This window comes from Monopterus albus, unplaced genomic scaffold (assembly GCF_001952655.1).
Source record: "Monopterus albus unplaced genomic scaffold, M_albus_1.0 scaffold3.1, whole genome shotgun sequence".
NCBI lineage: Eukaryota > Metazoa > Chordata > Actinopteri > Synbranchiformes > Synbranchidae > Monopterus > Monopterus albus.
Window position 1 is genome coordinate 10,762,531 of NW_018127883.1, and position 23,998 is coordinate 10,786,528.

General features: G+C 40.9%; 1 protein-coding gene across 5 annotated transcripts in view; it reads right to left on the reverse strand.

Annotated features, from left to right (window-relative positions):
* Positions 1–21,399, reverse strand: part of cnksr2a (connector enhancer of kinase suppressor of Ras 2a) — a 59,748-nt gene extending 38,349 nt beyond the window's left edge. For 3 of the 5 annotated variants that reach the window (XM_020597926.1, XM_020597917.1, XM_020597950.1), the window contains exons 1-6: positions 20,842–21,399; positions 6,482–6,645; positions 5,936–6,138; positions 2,121–2,208; positions 1,635–1,676; positions 124–243 (exon numbers count right to left, since the gene is read on the reverse strand). In XM_020597926.1, the coding sequence (XP_020453582.1) occupies positions 124–243; positions 1,635–1,676; positions 2,121–2,208; positions 5,936–6,138; positions 6,482–6,645; positions 20,842–20,905 (681 nt within the window). In that variant the 5' untranslated portion in view covers positions 20,906–21,399. The remainder of the gene's footprint in view (positions 1–123; positions 244–1,634; positions 1,677–2,120; positions 2,209–5,935; positions 6,139–6,481; positions 6,646–20,841) is intronic. The other 2 variants (XM_020597935.1, XM_020597943.1) reach the window with 1 other exon arrangement.
* Positions 21,400–23,998: the final 2,599 nt, after the last annotated feature.

Here is a 23,998-nt window from a genome sequence, read left to right on the forward strand (position 1 = left end):
ATCCAGGTCAGGTTTAGGTTCCACGCCCTTGGGCAAGGGTTGGGTCTGGACAGAAATACTGCATGCAGCCCGATCCATGCTCCACACCAAGGCCCAGTACATGCAGAGATCAACAGTCATTACCAGGCCTTCAGATGGTTTGATGTTGGTGAGGTGAACCAGCTCGAGGTGGGCTGACTGAGAAATCAGCGGGTCTGAAGACACACACACAATGTGCTCACACACCTCTGACAGAGTCTTACACTGCAGATAAGAAGAAAGAGAGAGGACCAGTAATGATACACAGAAAGCCTCGACAGGTTCACTGGTGATGCTTTACTAAAAAACTGAGACAAAAATGACATAATTAACTGCCTTTACCTCATATTTGTCAAAATGAGATTATGTTTCTAATAAACTGCTTTGCTTCCTGCCATAATGGGTGTTACTGCTTTGGTTTCTTTATTCAAGTTTTTCTATGACTTTACTGGGGAAAATAAATGCAGCAGCTCTCTAAATAAAATGGCTTAAAATGCAGGCTGCAACTGTTGACACAGCTCTAGTCTATTAGTGGTGTCTCCTCTCCTCCTAGCAGCTCTCCTACTTCAAGTTGTATGTATCCATGCAGATAGTTTTGGTTTATTATCCACTTTCACATGTCTTCCCCTCAAACTAAAAATTGTTTAATTCAATTTGTGGCACCCACAGCAGTGAAAATCTGCACCCAAAAGCTGACCCCTCACAACACACTGTCAACATCAGGAACCATTTTCTAGGTAAAAAGTAGTTAAAAATAAAAAGTGCTGATGTATATTCTTCAGAATCCACAGCAGCAGCTCCCAAGAAACATTTACAGAGGACTTAAAGCTTCCTGCTGTATTGACAGTGAATTGTAGAGCAGGATAATTTAAGCTTTTTTGCTCCATAAGCATCACCAGTTTTGACTTTGTTCCCTATAGAAAGTGTGTATACATGGTAAATCTTACCTGTCAGCTTCAGAGCAGCCGAATTAATCACATTCATACTGTAGGTCGTTTTTTTACTGCAGACTTTTGTGACTTGTCATAATAAGGAAGCACAGGTAGAACTATATTGTATTTACAATGGTTGTCTTTCAACAGTTACTGCAATGCAGTCCAGCATTTCAACACACATGTTTGACAAGTCCAAATGCCTGATGTGAAACTGGTCAATTAAACTTTAGGTGACCCCCCAGTTCAGAAATGTCATTTAATTTCATATATATATGTATATATATATCTAGCTTGGGCTGTAAATGTTGAGGTATGTGGCGTTGCTTAATGCTGCTGTGTAAACTTGTCGCAGCATTGTTGCTGAAGGTCTGAACTTTAAACAGCAGGCTACCTGTTTTTCTCTGCTTCCAGTCTTTGTGCTAAGCAAAGGCTTACCCATACTTAACACACATGCATGACAGTGGTATCAATCTTCCTGGTAAAAAAAAAAAAAAAACTCAAATCTTACATATTTATTAAATACTACTGGAAGCAAATTCTACAAATTTTAATCCAAATACCAGAGTTTCTGTGTTTGTGGAATATTGTTGAGTGGCTATGAGGGGACGGTAAATAAAACCAGAATGCTACCCATCAACACAGAACAAACAAGCAACAGCTGGCTGAGGAGGCAGGACTCACCACATGAAGGATTTTGTTCTCCGTCTCAAACACCGTACAGTCCTGAGGGACAAAAAAAATGTAATGTAGCACAAGCAGAACATTCTGTCTCAAATACTCAAAGACACGCCATCTCATCCTGCTCACATTGCTTCTCCTGTATACTGTCTGGGCCTCACATTACTGAACCCAAGACCTGCACACGCTATACCCTTGTAGATAAAAACATGCCCACACAAACAGATACATTTATCTTTTATTTATACACACATCTGCCACACATAAGACAGACTGTAAAGCCATAAATAGCCAAGAGTCTCGGTGAAGGATGCGGCGAGCAGTGTCTGAGGCTACTGTGTCCCTCCCACACACACTGCTCATAGGGGGATATGACAACCCACAGCAGCTCCCCTCTGACTCATGCTTCAAGTGGAGGAGAATAAAAGCTATCAGCCTTCGAGACATATACGCACACACTGTTTGGCAGACACAAATAATTCCACACACCTGCTGTACAATAGTGGTGAGCTCCAGGCAGAGCTGAATGACATTATTTCGGGTTACAGAGTAGTCTGCCACTGCAGCAAGGGGAGACCTGGGAGGAACAGATAACACACCAGTATGTTTTATAATGTTTCTGCTTCATTATATACAGCAGAGATGGAGAGGAGCATTGTTAGAGAGAGCTGAAGCTGACACACAACCAACACTGTGTGTACACATACACAGGCACACAAAGTCACATGAGAATCTATTTATTCAATAAGTGAAAAAAACTTTCAGAAAGGTCCTCTAAGGTTCATTTATGACTGAATATGGCAAACTGTGCAAGAATTACAAATCAGAACAAGTTGCATATGTTATGAGTTATGGTGATTAGTCAACCAACTTGCAGCTAATTTCATTTCAGTCAATTTTAATAGTCAATTTTTAACTGTAGCTGCCACCTTGGAAATCAGGAAACTGGGATGGACATTTTTCAGTATGACATTTATCTTTTTATAGGCTAAACAGTCCACATGTCGAAGTGTCCTTGGGCAAGACACTGAACTCCAAGTTGCCCCTGGTGGGACACAGAACCCCCAAGTTGCCCCTGGTGGTTAGAGCCATCAGTGTGAGTTGGTGCCACAGATGGCTACCTCGGTTCTGTACCGGAAACAAATTCCTTGTGTGTAACATGCTTGGCCAAATAAAGCTGATTATCCTTATCCTTATCCTTTTAATTGTCAGCAAATTATAGAAAATACCTATCATACTTCACCATTAACCATCCCAGGCAGGTCCGGGGGACAATGGATAAAAACTTCACAGATGTACTCCAAAATCAACAGTAACATTCTTCCACAGAGAGAAGAGGATACAGCTCCAGTGGACGGATGAATGAAGTGGCATTAGTGAACCAGGTAAATAGGCCATCCTGTTCTAAGTGCACCACTTTACACACCTCATACTGACTACGTGTCACTGTAATAAAAAAAAAAAACAACATATACACAGTTTAGACCTGGGTGTTCTTCTTTTAAAAGCCTCATATTTAAAACGACTGAAATAAACTTTGTGAGAATTTATTATTGCTGCTAACTCTGCCGATTCCCAATTTTCCAACAAGAGCTTGCACTGAAGTGTACATATTCTGCTGTCGATTCTGTTTTTCATAAATCTGTTTTCCTGTGAGGGTAGGGTCTTTAAAGGCTTTTATTATACAAACACCGTGTTTAAAATGAGACCCCCAAGCATTTTTGTAGCATAATATGCAAGGTGTTCGAAGAAGGTGTTGACAGTAAGATACGTACTGCACTTAATGGGGTCCTAGTGATGGCATACAGACTCAAAGGGACAACAAAACCAGTGCATATGCAATACTACTGATATATATAAAGATATACAACAAAGTCATTACCGTCACAAAGTGCACATTCAGGCTAAATGGATGTTATGATTGCAGCATTAAAGTGGTGCACTCACAACAGAAACACACACAGCATTACTTTGCTTCGTTGTTCTAAAGGCCCAGTTTAAAATTCGGCCACAGTCTCTAGTGTATGATTTGTGTGTGATTTGGGTCATCAGTATTGAGGCTGAGTGCTATATATAAGCAGGACCTAAGGCAACACAGACTGTTTGCTCACCATCAGGCTCCAAACGTCAAATGACACTCAGAAAACACTTTCATCCAAGAAGAGCCAGCTCAGATGTAATAACACTATCTGAGCAGCCCGCAAAGAAAATTCAGTGTGACTTACACGTTCTGAAGATATCGTTATCTCTGATTGCAAATCCATTCCAGTCCATTGTGAATAATCGGCCATGAAATCATAGAAAAACAAGACTTCAGAACTTCCCTGAGACTCAGTGTCAAAGTACAAGCACCTCACTTCATCGCAAGCCTTAGTGAGGGGAGGTCCCAGCAGGTGAAATGAAGACATGGTACATTTCAAACTAAAAAAAAAAAAAAGGTTTCATACAAAGTAATGACATTACACAGTAAGATCTTACCTGGGTCTTGTCCTGTCTCTCTTCTACTATCTACTGTACCTACCCTATCTACAGTCGGTGTTCCTATTAAAATGAAGCATGACAATCAGAAACAAACTTGTTACGTAAGATTATCTCTGCCTACGCACAGGGCCAATTGCCAGTTATACACGACAAAACATCACCAGGGTAACTATTTAGAAAACAAGTAAACTCCTTTTCTAAAACCATCCCATATTTCAACCATCTTTCCACATGTCTCAAAAATGTTCCCTTCCCTATCAACATTTACAAGATGGAAAACATATTGCACATCCCAGTTATCACACTTCTTCTTTCTGTATGTTCACTGTAAACTAAAGGGGTTGCTTGATGCTGATCACACATCACAACTCTCCAGTGTGCTGCATCCCAAATATCATCACATTCATTTTAGGTTAATGCAACTGGGTATTATCAATTCTCTCAGTATGACTCAGTTTTATCCTAAGTATTTGGGTGAAAATCTAAAGTCTGATCATTCACTACAATAGATAAAGTACAAAAAAGCAAGCAACCAACACTAATGCATTTGAAAATTATAAGCAAAGTACAGCACACATATCATGTTATTAATTCATAGGTGGGCGCTTTCAAATTCAAACAAAGATAGTTTTAAAAAAGAAGGGTTTGCCTTCTGCACTGTGTCAATTTCATGTCTTCACAGAGAAGAAAATGTTCGTCACCACAGAGACAGTGTAAGGCAGGAAAAAGATGATCTGTGCTGCATCCTCATTGTTATTTTATGCACAAAAAGGTTGCAAAATATCTTTTCAATTCATTTTGACAGAAGCTAGAAGACGCTGCATGCTGGCTGCCTGAGCACTGGTGCACTTTTCCTCCATCTGTGAAACCAGCAATCAAAGGGGGATAAACTGTGATATTCAACATGCTTTATGCTAATGTGGCTCTGTTGTAAAGCTTTTAGGAAAGAGGGAGCTATTAATACAAGACAGATTCTTGCCCAATATGCATGTAAATCCTAACCTTTTCACATCCTTAGTGTCTACCAATGAATTCAACATAGTGTATCATCCACTGTGCAGCTCTTATTTAATAGAAAAAAAACAGATTGTTTTACTTGCTTGTTTGTAATTTCTCGGCAGAAGAGATCAATTTTAGAAGATGAGATTTCACTGAAATAAAAGCTCTGGAGGGATCATATGCATGCTAAATTTACCAATGTGCCTTCACACAGCTGAGCAACACTCTGTTCTCCATGTTTTATGTATATAATATGGAAGATGAAGACATAATAAGAAGTACTGAACATGTAGATATGAGCCAGGAGTGAAGAACAGAAGACACAAAGCACCGGCTCTGCTGAGTCTATCCCTGTCTCCATGTCACTTTGCCATTTACAATTGCATCACTGTGTGTGGGCGACCTGCGTGTGCACTTGCATAAGTGTGTGTCACTGCGTATGAACGTGGGAGTATGTCTGCAAAGGTGTGTTTGTGCAAGTGTGTGGGTGTTTGTATGGGTCTGAGTGTGCTTGTGGACATGGCTCTATTCATTTAGTATGTGCGTGTTTGTGTCTGGGCGGCCTGCGGACAGATGTGGGTGTCTGGCATTTCAAGAGCCGATGTCAAAGACCTTTAGTTCTGCATCTGATGTGGTGTGTTTTGTGCAGGAGACTGTGTCGAGTTATGAGTAAATAAAGTGACAGAGAAGACGACAGCAAGGAAAAGCAACAGAGAAGCATTGAAAAAACAAATTCAAAGACTCATTAATAACACCTATGCTTTTCCTTCCAGGATAAATAGTTCTCCGACTGAGTTAACAATAGTAAAAGTATAAAATATTACCTGTCCAACCAGGCGAGTAGGCTCTTGGCCGCAGTGATGAGGTCAACCACAGAGGTCAGCAGATCATTAGGCAGCCGCCGCGAGGTTCTGCTCTCTGATTGGCTGCTTCGACGGCGACTAGAAATAAAGTTCTGGAGGTTCTTGGCTGAGGCTCCAAGTTTGTGAGCCAGAGTCCTGACACTCTCTGTCTCCAGACCTGAATTCTGCACACACGGGGATGTAAACACAGATTAGATGAACCTCCAGACAGTGAACCACCATGAATACAAATGAGTGTTAGTCAACATATTTTACGAGGCTTCCTTAAGGTGTCTGGAGCAACTTACAGTATATAGCAGAGAGAAGGTTATGACTACGGTGATGCAGTATGAAAAACACAGTAAATGTCTTAAAACGCCTAAACTCTGTGTTATGTATTCCAGCGGTGGGATGTAACTTGTGGTGGGAAGTACACTTACTCATGTACTTAAAACTGCAGTTATAAAGGTGAAACATGAGAGTCCAGCTCTGCACTGACACTGCAAACAAACACACACACAAACTCACCAGAGCACAGAGCAAGTCGACAGCCTCCAGAATGAGCTCCTGGTGCCCGATGCGAGAAACTCCCAGTTCCTCGAGCTCGGCGTGGCTGATCCGCAGCAGCCTCTCCCCGCACATACCTCCGCGCTCAAACACACACACATACTGCTGCAAGCAGTCATCCAAACCTGGAACAAACATATTAGGTTACACACAAGAAACTCTATACTTATACTCACTTTTGTTTCCAAATCAGATCACAACAACAAGGAGGATAAATTCTTCAAAGACACTGGGAACAGGGAACAAAACACAATTCCTATATGTTGTCTGGAACTGTACAATAATAGTTTCTGCTTTTCTGATTCTCCTAGAAACAAATGAATGCATGTATAACATTTATATACATGTGTACTGTCTGTATATACATGTTGACAGCAAATTTCATATTTATATGATATATGTGAAATGCAACAGTTTATCTCAGACAATACAACTGTGATGTCTGAGACATTTCAGCCCTAACCCTAACCCATTTTGTAGATTTCAGCCCACTGCTTTTTCGAAACCACAGAATATAGTAGAAGTATTGAATGCAGCTTGTTTTAAGAGACACCTAAGGAACAGGTGTTTTAGGACTTCTTTTGTTTTCTTTTCCTTTGTTTTCACAAGGCAGACACCATCTTGTTCTTGGCTTTTATAAGCTAAATGTGTGACTTTGAAACCTGTTTCACCATGCAATGATAGGAGCCCCTCAGTCTTCCTCTCTAACAGCGCTAAAGGGGCTGATAAAGATCTACAGTTCTGGGACTTCTATCAAGGCTAAAAGCTTTACAACATCAAGTCAGGATACTAGCATGAACTAGTCAGTTTCCAATATAGATCATAGAAGATGCTTTTATAACAGTCCAGTTCCAGACATCCACTGATTTTCATTCATTTTAATTAATTAATTAATTAATGCTCACTCTAAAAATATTTTTCTTATTAACTAAAAATATAATTAACAGTTTAATCAGTAATGAAAGGTTACAGTAGTTATTTGTTAAACACTTTAGCATTGTTAGTTGTGATTTTCTAGATGGGTGCTTTGTAGTAAAGAACCGCTTGTATGATCTTTTGTAGAACCCATGCTGTACATTGTACAGCAAGTACTTTTAGAATCATGCAAAACGCTGCTTGACCCATGAATACTTCCATGCTAGAGCAGAGAAGCAGGCATTATATGAAGTTTGTCTAAAGTCTAGAAACAAAGCGGCCTCAGATCAGAACTACATATATTTATGGGTTTGTATCCAGCTAAGTCTCTGAAGGACCCAGAACAAACTCTGCCTGAAACAAGAGTCGAGAGACTGGGCCAAAAGAGGTAATGGATGGGCAATCAGGTGGCCATCCAGGCAAGGCTTTACCCTCTGCTGGATTGTATAACATCCGTGTTGTGAACGTGTGTGGGACAGTCTGTAGAGTGTGCAAGTGGGTGTGTGTGTGCACTGTTGATGTCTGTGTGCATGTGTTCATCTCAGTTAGAGCAGATTTGCTGAGTCAAAAGGAAAGCAGATCAAGACATAGTGGCTCAGCTGCAGCCCCTGGCTCCCAAAACAATGAATGTATCCAGCTTTTGACCTCCTAACAAACAGCCAACTGGCAAACACACACACAAACACATCTCTGAGGAATGAGCACCGATTTCCCCTGCTTGATAATACACTCATCTATCATAACCACACTAACAAAGATGGGGAGAAAAAGCAGGAGGGGAAGAGAGTTGAGGAAGAAAAAGAAGGAAAAAGGGAAAGTGCAAAGAGGAAAAGAAAAACCCTCATACGCCAGCTGCTAAACTGCATGCAAACTATTTCACACACACAAATTCCATCTCTCATTAGCAACGAGTAAACAGCATTTGCCAGCTCCTGCACCCTCCCATCAGTTATCCCAAGTCTAAATGATGTGTTCACTTCCAAAAAGCTATATAAAGCTTGTAAAATGAAAAGTAAGCCTGATACCCACCAAAAAAAGGAAGAAAAAAAACACTTTATTTGTTAAAACATGAACTTTCATGGTTCTAAAATGAAATACTAGCAATCAATTTTGTAGATTAGGCATCATGTTTTCACCTTTATCTCATTCTGCAAGGAAATTGATTCCACTATCTGAACCCGCAGGGACTTCAAGTCAATGCAAAGTCTCATCTCACAGCTTCCTCTAACACACGTGAAAGAACATGATAAGAAGAAAGACTTCAAGCTGCTGAGATATGATCGACTGTTGTGGTTTGCAGCTTTAATGTTAGGTGAAGGTCACTTGAGTACTTCGAGGGAAATCTGTGACGAGAGGTCAAATTAACTTCTGTTAGTCTGTTGAGATTTTAATGTACACACTTCTCTATGCAAATGGGACCGAAAGTGGTCACAGAAAGTGAGAACTTAAAAACAATTCTGAGGTAGTTCTATGCACAGTTTTTCCATTTTATGCTACATTACATATCTAGTCCACAACACAATGCAATTATTTTACAGCTTTGCTCACTATACAATGCTCCATAAAACCACTGCACCCAGTTGTTGTTTGCACCATATATGCTAACATGTTAATTAGTTGAGAATCAGAATCAGAATCAGCTTTATTAGCCAGGTGTGACGGACACATGAGGAATTTGACTCAGGTACATCAGCTCTCAATGTGCAAAACAGTAAACCAGCATAAGGCTGTGTAATATAACAAAATAGCAGTATTAACATCAACAAGCAGTGCAAACAATGCAGAAAAAGCTGTATAAATAGACAGTAAACAATGCAGACAACAAAGGAATGTTCATTGAAATGAGTAGGGATAAAAACAGAGTACCTAAAACTAGAGACCTCTATGACTCTGTATAATCTGTACAATGCATATATATCATATGGTCATTGGTTAAGTGATCAGCAGAGCGACAGCCTGGGGGAAGAAACTGTCCCTGTGCCTGGTTGTCTTGGTGCACAGTGACCTGTAGCGCCGTCCAGAGGGGAGGAGTTCAAACAGATTGTATCCAGGGTGTGAGGGATCAGCAGTGATCCTCTCCACCCTCCTTTTGACTCATGAGGTGTACAGGTCCTCCATGGAGGGCAGGCTTGCACCAATGACCTTTTCTGCAGTCCTCACTGTCCGCTGAAGTCTGTACTTGTCCTGTTTGGTTGCTGAGCCAAACCAGACAGTGATGGAGGTGCAGAGAACAGACTCGATGATTCCTATGTAGAACTGTAACAGCAGCTCCTGAGGCAGGTCGAACTTCCTGAGCTGGTGCAGGAAGTACATCCTCTGCTGTGCCTTCTTGGTGATGGTCCTGATGTTGGACGTCCACTTCAGGTCCTGGGAGATAGTGGAGCCCAGGAACTTGTAGGACTTTACTGCTGATACAGTGCTGCCAAGTATGGTAAGTTGGGGTAAGGTGTAGTCATTGGTGTAGAGTGAAAACAGCAGAGGGGAGAGCACACATCCCTGGGGGGCACCTGTGCTTATTGTCCGGGTGCTGGATGTGGTTTTCCCCAGCCTCACTTGCTGCTTCCTGTCTGTCAGAAAGCTAGTAATCCACTGACAGGTGGGGGCAGGCACAATGAGCTGGGTCAGTTTGGAGTGGAGGATGTCTGGGATCATGGTGTTGAACGCTGAGCTGAAGTCCACAAATAGGACCCATGCATAGGTCCCTGGGGAGTCGAAGTGTTGCAGGATGTAATGCAGTGCCATGTTCACTGTGTTAGGTATTTTTAGTCAGATAGATATTGGTTAGATACTTTATGTATTAGAAATGTTTAGTGGAGATAGGATGTCTAGTTAGACTGTTAAATGCTTAGTCATGCTTATGAGTTTCTACAAGGTGCATCTGGTCAAGGATAACTAGAGAGAAAAGTTGATGACAGCAGACAGGATGTTTAATATTGTTATTATGATGTGTATAACTGTAGTCTTATATTTTCTTATGTTTAATGTCATGACATGGCACTAGAGGTCGTGTGAGAATGTTTTTAGCTACACACCACTTAATCAACAGACACACACACATTGATTTGCTTCATGTTTTGACTACTGCTATGACCAGCTGCAAAGCTGGCACCAGAGACGTCGTGGTTGATGTTTCTGTGTAGTATGGGGCTAGCCCAACCGAGGGGATATAATGTACAGGCCTTGTTTGGTTCGGGGTCTTTCATCTTTCATCTGCCTGCGTGCAGTTTGGAGGTGCAAGATGCCTGAGCGTGTAATGTTAATTTTTACCTGTGTTCATGGAATAAATCAGCACAGCGGCGGGTTCCATAGCCAGTGATGGTTTTCAGGCTCCCCCACACCGACGACGGGTCGTTGGCCAAAACCTGGGCTTTCAGCTTTTTAGAATAGCTCCTCTTTGCTGCTCTGATCTCCCTTGTCAGTGTGTTCCTTGCCTGGCTGTACAGAGTCCTGTCCCCACTTTTTTAAGCCTCCTTTTTTGCACGATGAAGCTGCTTGAGTCTGGCTGTAAACCAGGGCTTGTTGTTGTTGTATGTGCAGAAGGTTTACTTTTACTTTAGACCAAACCAGGCTAGTGGTTCACTCTTCTCCCAGTCTTTATGCTAAGCTACATTCATCATGGTTGGCTCTAGCTACATACTTAACACACAGACATGAGAGTGTTATTGGCCTTTTCATTTACATGCAACTCCCAGCAAGCAAGTAAATAATAAAAGCAATACAACTAAGCTGTTAAACCACCTAACAGTTATAATTAGCTTGATCTAAAGTTGAAAAAAACATGAACATGTTAGTTCTGGTTGAAACAACCTCCTATTATTGTGTTTTTATGTTGGTTTGTCTAATGTATAGTGTGTTATTTATCTATTTATTTTTACAAACTTTGTACAGCACTTTGGTCAACTATGTTGTGTTTAATTGTGCATATGCAAACCGAGTTGCCTTGACATAATCAATCAATAATAATAATCCAATAAATAGTGTTGTAGTTCTTGAGTAAAGGACTTTTCAGCACTCAACCTGGACACTGATGAGTTAGACTCAGACTTGAGCATTAACTGCATAGGAAACGAGGACTTAAACTTTTCTATAAGTGGCCATAATAACCCAGAATATTGTAAAAAATCCAAAGTGTTGACTTGCACTCAAAGTAGTTTATAAGTGCATTTGTTTGGTTACTGTGTCACATACCGTAAGTAAACTCCTTTTAAAATGGTGAGAGCTGTGTCAGCCGTGTTTAATGTAAACCTTGTTGACTCAGACTCAAGTAACGGGGACTCAACTCTGACTCGACTTGAACTACGTTCACACTGCAAGCCTTAATGCTCAATTCCGATTTTTTTCTATATCTGATTTCTTTTCTGTGGCCGCTCACATTATCTTTCAAATTGTGGCTAAGGTCAGACTCCAGTGTGAACTGATCATGGCCCAGATGTGACCTGCATGCACAGAAGAACAACAAAACCTCACATGCACCATGCAGTTCATGGATGTAAACAAGGAAGTCAGTAGTATGGAGGTCACTAATGTGAGTGGAGTCAAATTTAAGGTATTGTGTAATGGAAATAGGCAAATGTTAAAGCAGATTATGAATAAGAAAAGAATGAAGAGAAGGAGAGTGTAAAGTGTCATTACGGCTTCCCGCCAGTGCTTATTATGACAAATGTCACTTGAGAGTGAGGTAAAAGTCACATTCAAGTCACATTGCTGCTCAGACTGAGGTTGCATTTTAAATAAATCCGATCTGTATTGGACTTAGAACTACATACTGAATTGTCCCAAATCGGAACTGAAAAAGTTGCATGTGTTTCATACTGTTCAAACTGCCATTAAAAAAATCTGACCTGGGTAACATAAGGTAAAAAAAAAAAAAAACTGGATTTCAGCCACTTCAGCCCGCTGTGTGAACATACTCAAACTAAAGGTTTAGTGGCTTTTTTTTAAAAAACCCCGCCAATAACATAACATATTACTCTAAACATGGCTGTTCTGCATGAGTACTGTTTACTTTTCTGCTTCACTGGTATTTCATATTCTGATTTCAGGACTTGTGATTGTAATAAAGAACTGCACAAACTGTGTGCTTTTGGTTTGGGTCTAGTTTTCAAGACTTGGGTTTGATCCCTCACTTGCTATTAAGGCAGAATCTTAAGGCTAAAGCTTAGGACCTTTGACAGTGGTGAGCTTCCAACTTTGTGGGACAAGAAACAAGACCTCACTCATCTTGTGGCTGAATGGGAGCAAATCCTGGCAGTCAAGTCCTAAACGTTTGTGGAAAACCTTTCCAGAGGAGAGGAGGCTGTAACAGCAGCAAATAATGTCCATGGGCGTGGAATAGGGTGCTCAGTAATCACATACCTTCGGGCATGTAGTGCATTTTTTACATTGTGTTGTTATATTCACTCAAATAAGGTGTCTGAACACTCTAACAGCGACTTGTGTTTTAATGAGTGTTAATAGTGGCTGATTCCTAATAGATATTAAGCTGACTAAAACAATGCTGGCTTTGACAGGCAAAGTGTTACAACCGCTGAGAGAAGCAGAAGGGGAGAGATATACTGTGAGGCAAAAGTTCACCGATAATCAGCATCGCTTATCACTGGCAGTGAGGGAAAGTGTGAATGCCCTGAATATCGATGAGTCAAATTCTAAGTGGCATCATACACACCGAGGCAGATGGAAACACTGCTATCAGTGCTATATATATGTATGTTGCACTCCTTTCCCGCCCGCCTCCTGAACCCATCACCTACCCACCCAGCTCAGCCTGAACTCTGAGAGGTCTGTGAGCCATCCTTTTGGAGAGTCACACTCATAGGGCTGGGCCCATTTCCGCCAGCTGTTATTTTAGACCCAGACCTTTGTCTTTGTTCACTTTTCCCGCTCTTACTAACAGCTCCACCCCTCCACCAAAACAGAGGGGCTCCCTTCTGGGGATGTGGTTGCTGTCCTCCAGAATAACCACTCCTTGGTTCTGGACCCTCCTTTCCCAAAGTCCTCACTAGATCCTTTGTGCTCCAGTCTACAAGATTACCTGCATCCTACAATCACCCAGTTTGTAGTTCTGGCTGTCTACACCCACACATTGCTCGATTGTTCATGAAGACATTTTGTGACTTGCCACGGTTCATCTTTGCATTCCTGTTTAGTTGTGGACCTGCTTCTCCATTTGGATTCCATTTCGACCTCATCTGCTTCTTGTATGACCTTTTGCCTTCCCATGAACAAACCATGATTTATCCCCCGATCTGGTTTGAGCTTATTTTTTGTTGAAACTGATTACATGCCTGAATACATGTACCCACCTGTTGCAGTTTTTCACCTTTGTTAGCTATTTCTCCTGCCTGATTGATGTTGTTAGCCTTTGTCCACCATTTTCCTCATTAAAACCCTGTTTTGCCCTCACTAACACTGCCATTTGAGTGCTCTAATTATTTCAACCATTTTTCTTTTTGCTGACTACCGTGTTATTTCTAACATTTTGAACTGTTTATTGATTAACTGTTATGCATTTATACATTACATCTGTCAAATATCTTTAGCTATTTTAAATGCATTGCTTTTAACTTATTCAACCATTTTAGCAATATCAACAATTTACCTTTAAGATACTATTTATTGCTTATAGAGAATGTGAAGGTACGTCATACTGTGCTGAATGTTGAGATGGGGGCGCCATTTTGGGAGGGAGGCGCTGTATTTACCTGCATACATTCTTGTTTTGTCTGGCTAAAAAGTTGCTTAAATCATTTAGATCTCACTTTACCGACTGTGGTAACTAAGAATGGACAACCTTAGCTGAGTGTAGCTAACTTGGAGTGAACCTAGAAATCCTGTCAGTGAGAAAGGCTGAAAACTAACTTTGATCTCAGCTCTCGGGTCAGGGCTAACGCTAGCTAGCAACTGTCAGCAGATGAAACTGCTGCAGATGAATCAATTTCTGTTCTGTCTGTGCTCAAACTGAAGTGGAAGTTTGGACGTAGTTGAAGCACCACTACTGTATGTAGCTATATGAGATAGTATTTTTTTTTATTAACTTATATTTGTATGTAATGTATATATCTATGATGAGTGTGATCCCCCAAATGGCGCATTTACCCAAACTTCAACACAACATGACAACAACTTTACATTTTCTATAGCTAAATACTGAAACCAATTACTTTAAAATAATAATTTCACCTGTTTTGACCATTTATCCATTACCTTTAGCTACCTTCTCTTTGCTTGCAGCAACTGCAGAAGTACCTCGATTTTCATACGTTCTCACCATTTGTTGAGGTGTTACATGTGACTCAGTATATTTGTTGCTTGTTTGTTTTTTAAACCAATAACTACCTTAGCAGTAGTTAACCTCCTTAGCAGCTGCAAAAAGACTCTCTAAGGTGTTTGTACCACTGGTTGGCAGTCACTGGTCTAATGTCTACCCAGTAAGATGTGCCTGCTCATGTTTTGCTATACACTGACACAAGCTCACTGTAAATGTCTGTGTGGGTTTGTTGCATAATGGTGTCTAATCTGTACAATCATGCGCTCATGTTTCTGTATGTACAGTGCATGTGTGTCTTTGTGAGAGACTTGGTGTGTTCATGTGTTTGCCCAGTACAGAAAAAGTGTGATTCATGGCTGACTCACACACTTAACTCCCACAGATGCACACTTTTCACAACAGAAGACAAGCCAAACTCCCACAAACTCCCACATTCTCTCTGTCACACACACAGTCACATACACGTCTAATAAAACTAGATTTTGCAGTGACTTCTGGGATGTTCGAGAGTCCTATAAAAGATCTGGCCCTCCCTGCTGGGTTATGTGTCATCTGTTACAAGCACTCTGCAGATTGGGAAACAATAAAAGTTAGATGAGCGTTCAAGCCCTGTCCCGGGGGTTTGTAAATGCAGGATGTTAGAAGCTCAACAGCTGTTAGAAGTGAGTTAATGACCAGAAGGCTGCCAGTTTGAACACAATTGTTGTCTGGGAAGATTTCACATCGAGGAAATGCACCAGAAAAACTTTATATCTCCATTAACAACATTTTATATTTTCTTTCAGCTCTTCAGTGGAATTATGTAAGCATATGTGGTGCTTTTTTTACTTTTTTGGTTGAATAATATATATATATATATAGCGTTTCTCTGTCTGGTAAATAAATATAACAAACAAGATTTTCGCTTAACTGACTACACAATTCAGGTGGAATGTCAAAGGTGTTGCTAATAGTGACAAATCTGCAGACAATGCCCAACTAACTGTTCCTCTCTGGTTAGCATCTAGCTCACAGTTTTGCGGTTTGTGGTTACAGCCTACAACTTTGTTGTTCTGGTTTTGTCCCATTGTTTTTATCATCAATCTTGTGCCCAGCTGTAGCAGACAGCTGTTTGTAGACAAAAAAGCACTCATAATTATTCTACATAACTACTTATATGTGCATTGTTATATCACTCCAGGGGGGAAATACACTGCCATAGTGCACATGAAGCCACCCATGGGGTGCCTGTTTGACAACAGTATAGGCAAGTGAACTGTCAATTACCTGTCAATCAACACCCACAAGGCAGACATCAAAACCTTTTATAAGCCCTAAAATCTTATTGATAGAGCAGTAACTTCCAAAATTATCCCCATGACACCAATTAAGCAACTGAGACAATAATGTGAAAGTAATTATTAACTTAGCATTTCTAGAGAGAGAGTCTCTATTGAATGGGAGTTACTTCCATATTGACATTAGTCCCCAGTTGTGGTAGTTGCAGCCTGCATACTAAAATCCTGGAAAACAAAATTTAATGATGGGTTAAAAGTCACTCAGCATAGACACCGAGCATGCTACAGCAGTCAATGCCTCAACACAGAGTTGTATCATGGCGGAGTGACTTTTACCAAGCCTGAGTGACCGAAACAAAGCAGCTTCTCTGAGCACCACATCAAATGTGGCTCTTCTGATGCAAACTGGTGAATGTTTTAAGTAATCTAAATCCACAACAGTTGTATTGTCTGACCTTTAGTAAAAACTGCTGAAAATATCAGACCCAAACCAAAAGGCTGTGACTATGATTCCGGCACCTTTTGCTTGTAGTAAGAGGTGTCATCAGATGTACTCGCAATGCTGTCGTGGCAATTTCACTGCTGATTTTCAAGTCTGGCAATCAAATTCATGCAAAGGAAATTTTGTGTGCCTTCCCCTGTGAACAGATGATAGCAGGGCATGGAGAAAATTTCCCATCATCCCCAGCAATGTACAGTAAGCTCTCCTATTACTACTGAAGTGCACCACTCCCATATTGTTTCAGCCTCAGTTGTGTCAGTGCAATGCTATTGCCAAGTCAACAACAGCCAGACCTTTGGGCCCCAAACCCCTGCAGCACATGTGTTCTGTACGTTATTGTACACACACACGCACACACACACACACACACACACACAAATAAAATAGTATACTGTATCATGTTTCCCTCTGTCACTACAGACACACCCAGGAGACCTAGCATGAACTGAATACCACATTACGGCACGCCATGTGTGTTGTGTGTCTAAATATATACATACTACCAGTCAAAAGTTTGGACACACTTTCCCAATGAATTTAATGGGAGAGTGTGTCCAAACATTTGACTAGTAGTGTATATAAATGTGGGTATTTATGTATGGGCGTGTGCAAATGTCCAAGGACCAGGGTGGAGCCTTCTGTTCAGGGCTGGTGTGTGTGTGCGCCTGTCAGCTGTTCTGCACAGACGGTCTGAGACGAACAACTCACCAACCACCCACACTTTGAATGCACGCGTACGCGCACGCACGCGCGCACACACACACACACACACATACACAGGGTCACATATAAACACATAGCCATATGCACACAAATGGCTGATACCCCATCCAATGATGAGGCTCTGAGAAACTGACACAGTACATCAGGTAAATAAATCTTTGGCACAATTTCACAGGCATGTGAGTCAACAAATTTCTTGACCTGCCTTTTCTGCATTAAAAAGGAATGATGAATAACAATTATCACTAATATTAGTGATTGTTAGTCATTTTTCTCCATTTACATGGAGGGGGAGTTTGGATCAGGATGTGTTTCTTACATCAGGTATGAAACACGATGCATCTTGGTGCTGTCATTTCTGCATTTACAAGAGTCACCGACTGACCTGATGAGGGCGCTAGTATAGGTTAAAAGGTCAAAAAATGTCATATTGTAGTAGATGTTATTTTCAAATATATGCTCCAGTTGTTTTTTCATAAACTTCTTAAGGATGAAACATTCTAGTCAGCGTGCTGGGAGGCCTAACTGGGGCAGAATCATTTAAGGTCAAAGTTTCAGACTTTAAAAAGGCCTTCAATGCTAAAACTGGTCAGAATTTAAAACTTGGGAAACAAAATAATTATTTTCAAATATTTAATTTTAGCCTCAATTAATCCTAACATGAATTATGCATAATGTAGAAAATGAGAGTTTCACTAGAATTTTTGATTTTTTTTTTGTTTTTGATACTTAGCAGGAATTTGCAAAGAATTTGTAGCATGTCATTTCATGAAATTTATGATAATAACACTATTTTATAATGTGATAAAAATGTGTCATATGAGAATACGAATGATGTTATTGACGTATTTATTCCAAAACTGCATTGAAAAAACAAGTGTGCCTGAAAGAAAAATCACTGCCGGCCACCGATGTGGACACATTCAGTCCAAAAGATGGAAGGACTTTGGTAAAAGATCAGGTCTACACCTAACCATGTAAGCAATGTAAGATGACAGTAACAGCAAAGACAAACCCACAATAAACTTATTTTATCACCTCATGCAGATGCATCATGTTGAGCATGAGGAAAGGCAGTGAATGATATGCCCTGATGCTCTGAGGAAAGAGCAACAGCTGATGCAAAGTGTTTTGTTTTTTTTTCTTTTCCAAATTCCATAAATAGGAAAATTGAGGAAGATTTTAAAATAGCTATAGGCTAGTTATTAAGAAATTACATTATAATTCAGAACCCATCACTAGCCTGTTAAAACTTTCTTACCGCAGACATTTTGACTTGTAAAAAAAGACTATTCTATTTGAGAGTCCTGATAGTGAGCCTGCGTGCTGGCTCACTATCATAAAGGAACTGAGCTTTTCCTGCTATGACAAGTCAAACTGTCTGCAGTCAAAAGGTCTATTGTAGTCTAATATAATTGTCAGGAATGCAAGTTGACCATTACTTCCATTTTCTGAGGTTTTACAAGAAGTCTGTACTGACTGAACAGGTGACAAAAAATTAAACAAAAATTACTAAAGATTTTGAGTTGAGTGTCACTTTAAAGACACAACCCCCAATGCTGTTTTAGGACCTAATAATGTCCCCAGATCCCATAAATTTCCTTATAGCTCTGAGTTTAGTTGCAAAAATACTAATAACTGGGAACTGGGACTACCAAAAGCAAGAATTGTAGCCTCTGTTAAACCCCAAATTGCGTTTAGGAACAGTAACCTCTAGAAAGTTCTCGATAACCTTCACAAAGTTGCTGCATTTGCCAAACTGAACGTACGTTTCTTTCTTAATGGAACTTCTGGCATCATAGCTAAAGCATATCTGATTTAAACTAAATTAGGTTTGATATTAATGGACTGGTCTTTACAGTGAGAAATCTCCAATTCACAGATGTTTGTGGGAAGCCTGGGTGATAATAGGCGCTACCCGTTGAACCAAATTTAAATATTAGCAACATGCAGGTTGTTGGCAACAAGTTAAGCTGAATGTTTCATGAGAGGCAAGTGAAAAGGTAAATACATTATGATTGGTTCAAAACGTACAGAGCCTTAAGGGACACTTGTTAAAGAGGCACTGCCACCAAACCCGATTTTATTTTGCATGTCAAATGCAGGAAAAGTACTGTATACATTACATAGTATTCATTGGGTCATTACTCACAGGAATAACAAAAACACACTGCCAACAGCAGTGTGGAAGCAGAAAAGCACAATGTATCAGCAACAGTCATTCCTTTTTAATGCATAAAAGAGTTTTAAAGTGTTCACACGGGCCGCTGGGTACAGACCTAATCAGCCTGCTGCTGAATTATGTATGAGTAGGATCTCTGGTCTGATCGCTGCAAGGTATCACAAGCAGTCTTGTAAACAAAACTCAATTACACTTATGGATAAATCCTAAAATATTTATTTAGGCTATGTGATTAAATTGATAATTTTCCTGTAAAGACCATGGTGTAATCACATACCTAACCTACTTATGTGCATGTATTTATTGGCTGATATATGAGTTTGTATGTAACTGGTTGTATAAGACTATGTTACGTATTTCTAACAGACCCTGAGGAAGGCTCGGTGCCAAAACATGGCGGTTTTTGGTCTTTACATTAAAGTTGCTCATAACACCACAAGTGTTGCTGGACTTTTTGTTTTATAGTTTGTTTTTCCTTGTTTGTGCACCTTTGCACTGGGTGAAGTTTTCTGCTGTGCCTCATTAAGACTATTGTCAGTAGAAAACTGAATACAGCTCAACCGTGGTTTGTCAGTTCTCTTATGTTAAAAGTATCTTCTTTCAGTCTGACGTGTGGGTCAGAACAGTGCCACAAGCCCGGGAGGCCTCCTCCTCCCATACTAAGGCTTGTTATATATGTATGGACTCTTCAAATTTCTTGCTGGAAAGTCAGGAGCAATGTGACCCCAAAGTTATTCAAAAACGGCAACACTGTGGCACAAAACATCCATAAAATAACGCAAAAACATGTAAACTCAAAACTACCGTAAAATTACCACAAGTGCAAAACAGCAAACTAATGTAAGGTGACTACAAAGCAATATCCTTAACCACAAAGAAACGCTAAATGACCAAAATATAGAGACACATGATCACAAACACAAACCAACGATAAACAGCAGCTGCAAAGACACAAAAGGACTAATAGCTGCAGAAGTTGCTACTCCCTCAGCCTAGATGTATTGCTTGGGGGGGCGGGGGGTTACACACAGCTGCAACCTGTATTTAGTGTTAGTATTTCCTAATGCATGGTTTGTTATTGCCAGGAACAAGGGCATTATATGTGAATCTCAACACACTTTTACTCATTTCTCAAATGTCCCCCCTTCTTTACAAATGCCCAAGTCCCACCCCCGTCAGAAGTTTCTACCTCCCTCCCCTGCTCTCACCAGTGAAGTTTGGCACATTACATCATTACCCACTCATCATCAGGTGCCAGGATGATGCATGGGCACACGCACACACCTACCTTACCAACCTCTCTCTTCCCTGCATTAATGTCCATCATCACTTAGTGTGTGTGTGTCTGTGTGTGTGTGTATGTGTTTATGTGTGCCCAGGTGTTTATAATTTATGCCATTTTGACTACTTATTAATCATGCACTTTAACGATGTGTGCGTGCTTTTATAGCCTACCTTTCATCCAGTCCACCACCTGGCTCGTGCTCCATTTGCTCACCGGTTCCATCACCAGCGCCATTGAGGAAACTTTGCGGTGACTCTCCGTTGCGCGCAAGCGGTGTTAACCCCAAACAGCGCTGTCAGACGGGCACACCTCCCTCAAACCCTCCCTCCCTCCTCCCTCCCTGCGTTCCTTCTCCTTCTCCGTCCGCAGCCAGGTGACTCCTTTTACACTGTCCCTGTCCGGTCCTCCTCCCACCCCTGGCTCAGTCCAATGTCGCGTCCCGTTAACGCAGCGCAGCCCTCAGTGCGGGACAACACGGGTGTGTGTGCAGCGGAATCCGGTACATTCCCCTGCTCGATCCGATCTGACATGTGTCGCCTGTCTCTGTCTCCCTCTGCCTCTCTCCTCCCTTCTTGGCAGCCGGTCCTGCGCTCCAGTGTGTGCGTGTGTGGCAGTGATAGAGAGCGAGAGGAGCGTGTGTAGGTGTGTGCGTGGCCGCTCCGTTACCGACAGCAGCAGTGTAGGATAGCCACACTGGACTCAACAACCGAGAGCATCTCTCTCTCTCTCTCTGTCTCTAAATATGATTAAGCCACGCACGCGCCCCGTGGGTGGCTTCGCGCGCGCTGTATCAGTGTATTTCCCTCTGGAGCGATGTAACCATGCAGATATAAGGAGATGTGGGGGAAAGATATTCTCCAGGGATGTCTAATCAGGCCGTGTGTGTGTGTGTGTGATAAAGAGAGACAGCGTGTGTTACAAAAAGAGATATTGTTCCTCTGGGGACACAAAAACAGAGGTACCTACACTTTCTGCTTCAGCTGCTGTGTGAACAAACTTAATGAATCCTCACTGCAAAGATCATTTCTCTGCAGCCTCAGAATAATTTTATTCTTTCTTTCTTGTAACTCACAGTAGTGGAATGTTACTGAGGTCCTCTTCTTTTCAACTTCTACTCCACTTTCATAGGCAAATACAACTACAACTACAACTGGGCCTACTTTTGAGCACTAATTATTTTACAAATTAACATTTTTCCATTATAAAATAAGTCTTTCTTGAAGTTCAAATAAGCCAGCATGAAACCAAATTGATTAATCAATTAGTCAGAAAATTAGCAATGCTGATAATCATAAGCCATTTTTATGTGAAAAAGTCAAACATTTAACTGTTTCTGCTTCTCAAATGTCACTATTTTCTGCTCTTTAAATAATTTCACTTATTTTCAATATTTCTGAGGTTTGGACAAAAACAAGCATCATAAAAGTGGCACTCTTAGCTGTGGCATAATTGTTTCATGGGGATTTACTGAACTTTTACAAACTAATCAGTCAGGTTTTTTTTGTGTGAAAATGATCATGGGACAAATCCGTAATAAAAATTATCATTAGCTGCAGACCTATATAAAATAATTAAAAATAAGGTCTACCTCAACCAGCTCAACTATAACAGTAAAACGCTGCTAACACAACTTCTGATTGAAAGAGCTGTTCAGTTTGCAAATCAGAATTTGAGAGCAAGCGGGCACGGATAAGTGTGAGGGAGGACAGAATCTGGAGTGTAACAAATGACTTGAGTGAGCAGCAGGGATCCTCCCTCACTCGCAAATCTGGTTCTGCTCTTACAAATCCGTTCCTGCATGCTTTTAAATTCTGACTTTGCCCACTGTATAGCACTCGGAACCTTTGTGCCCTTTCAAAACCTTTGCTGTCAGCTGACTTTTCTGAGAACTCCGAGAGCGCAGACTCAGGAACGAGTGCACACATGGATAAGATTAATCTCTCAAATCTGATTCTGCGCTCATAAATCTGAGCCTGCGCACTCTCAAATGCTGAGTTGCAAACTAAGCAGAGCTTGAAATGTGGTTTGTGTGCCCTCAAACATTTTGGCCAGGATGTACTTCCAAACATACATAGTTTATGTCAGTGCTAGGAAACAGGATGCGAGGGCAAAGAACAGTAAGGAGTGGTTTATGATGTCAGGCTGAATTTCACTAGTGGTGTTTTTTCATCAGCAGGGGCTAACTGAGCTGAGCCAGGTGAGCATGGGTTGGCCTCGATTTCCATCTGCTCCTATCAGCAGGGGGTAATCGTGCTGACATGGGCTCAGCAAGCCCTGCTTTCACCCAAGGCCTAGTGGGGCTGAGCTTCAACAGAGTTAGCTCATTGAGACATGATTGGCTGAAATGTTGAGCCAAGTGAAAGTACTTTTACATTCATAATTGACTTTTTATTGGTTATTTCACTGCATCAAGATTTGAAAATGGAGTTTCTCTCTTGGTCTTCTGATGAGAGGCTGCAATCATGCCTAGCCAAGGACACCATGTTGCAAGCTGGTAACACCACACTGACACCATCATGAGTTATGTGTCGCTTCTTGGCCCCAACATGATCAAGGTCCCATAGATGAACAACACGTTTGACAGTGGATTGGAAACGCAACTGGGCTGACTTGGGAGCAGCTCAGCACAGCTCACGCCACACACGCCCTATGCTGATCCATGCTGATGAAAAATTACCAGATATCCTCTAGCAACTGAGAAGAAATTACGTAAAGTAGCTTTAAGGAACATTTTCATTGCAAGACTTGTATTAATATTTATGAAAAGCATCAGGATACTTCCTTCACCACTTTTTACTCACTTAACAGATGCATTTGTAATTTTTTTCTTTATCTGATTAAACATCAGACAGGGCATGTGGATGGGATGCAAAGAAGCATCCCCAGCCAACTCACAAACCTGTGATGTTGAGGTTTCATGTTACACACCTCAGACCATATCATAGGCCTGTTCATTTAGTATGTCAGCGTTGATAAATATGCAATATTAGAGCATCACTTCATCTGATTTGAGGTGCCAGAACATTTATTGCCAAATCTTTTTCAATGAATATTCAAAGTTATCTGGCTATACTGAATCACCATTGTCACTGACCAAATCATGAGCTTTAACCAGTCAATCTCATCGCTTCTGACTGAGAGCACCATTTTCAGCTCAGCTGTTATTCACACCAATGTTACTTCATCATTAAAAGCCTATTAAAATACAGTAAAAGCCACCAAAACAACCACACTGTGATCACTCTGTCAATATTAATAGGTTGCATAAAAGCTAAGTGCATTTGTGATGAATCCACTTATTGTCATACACACTGAAGTGCAAATGAA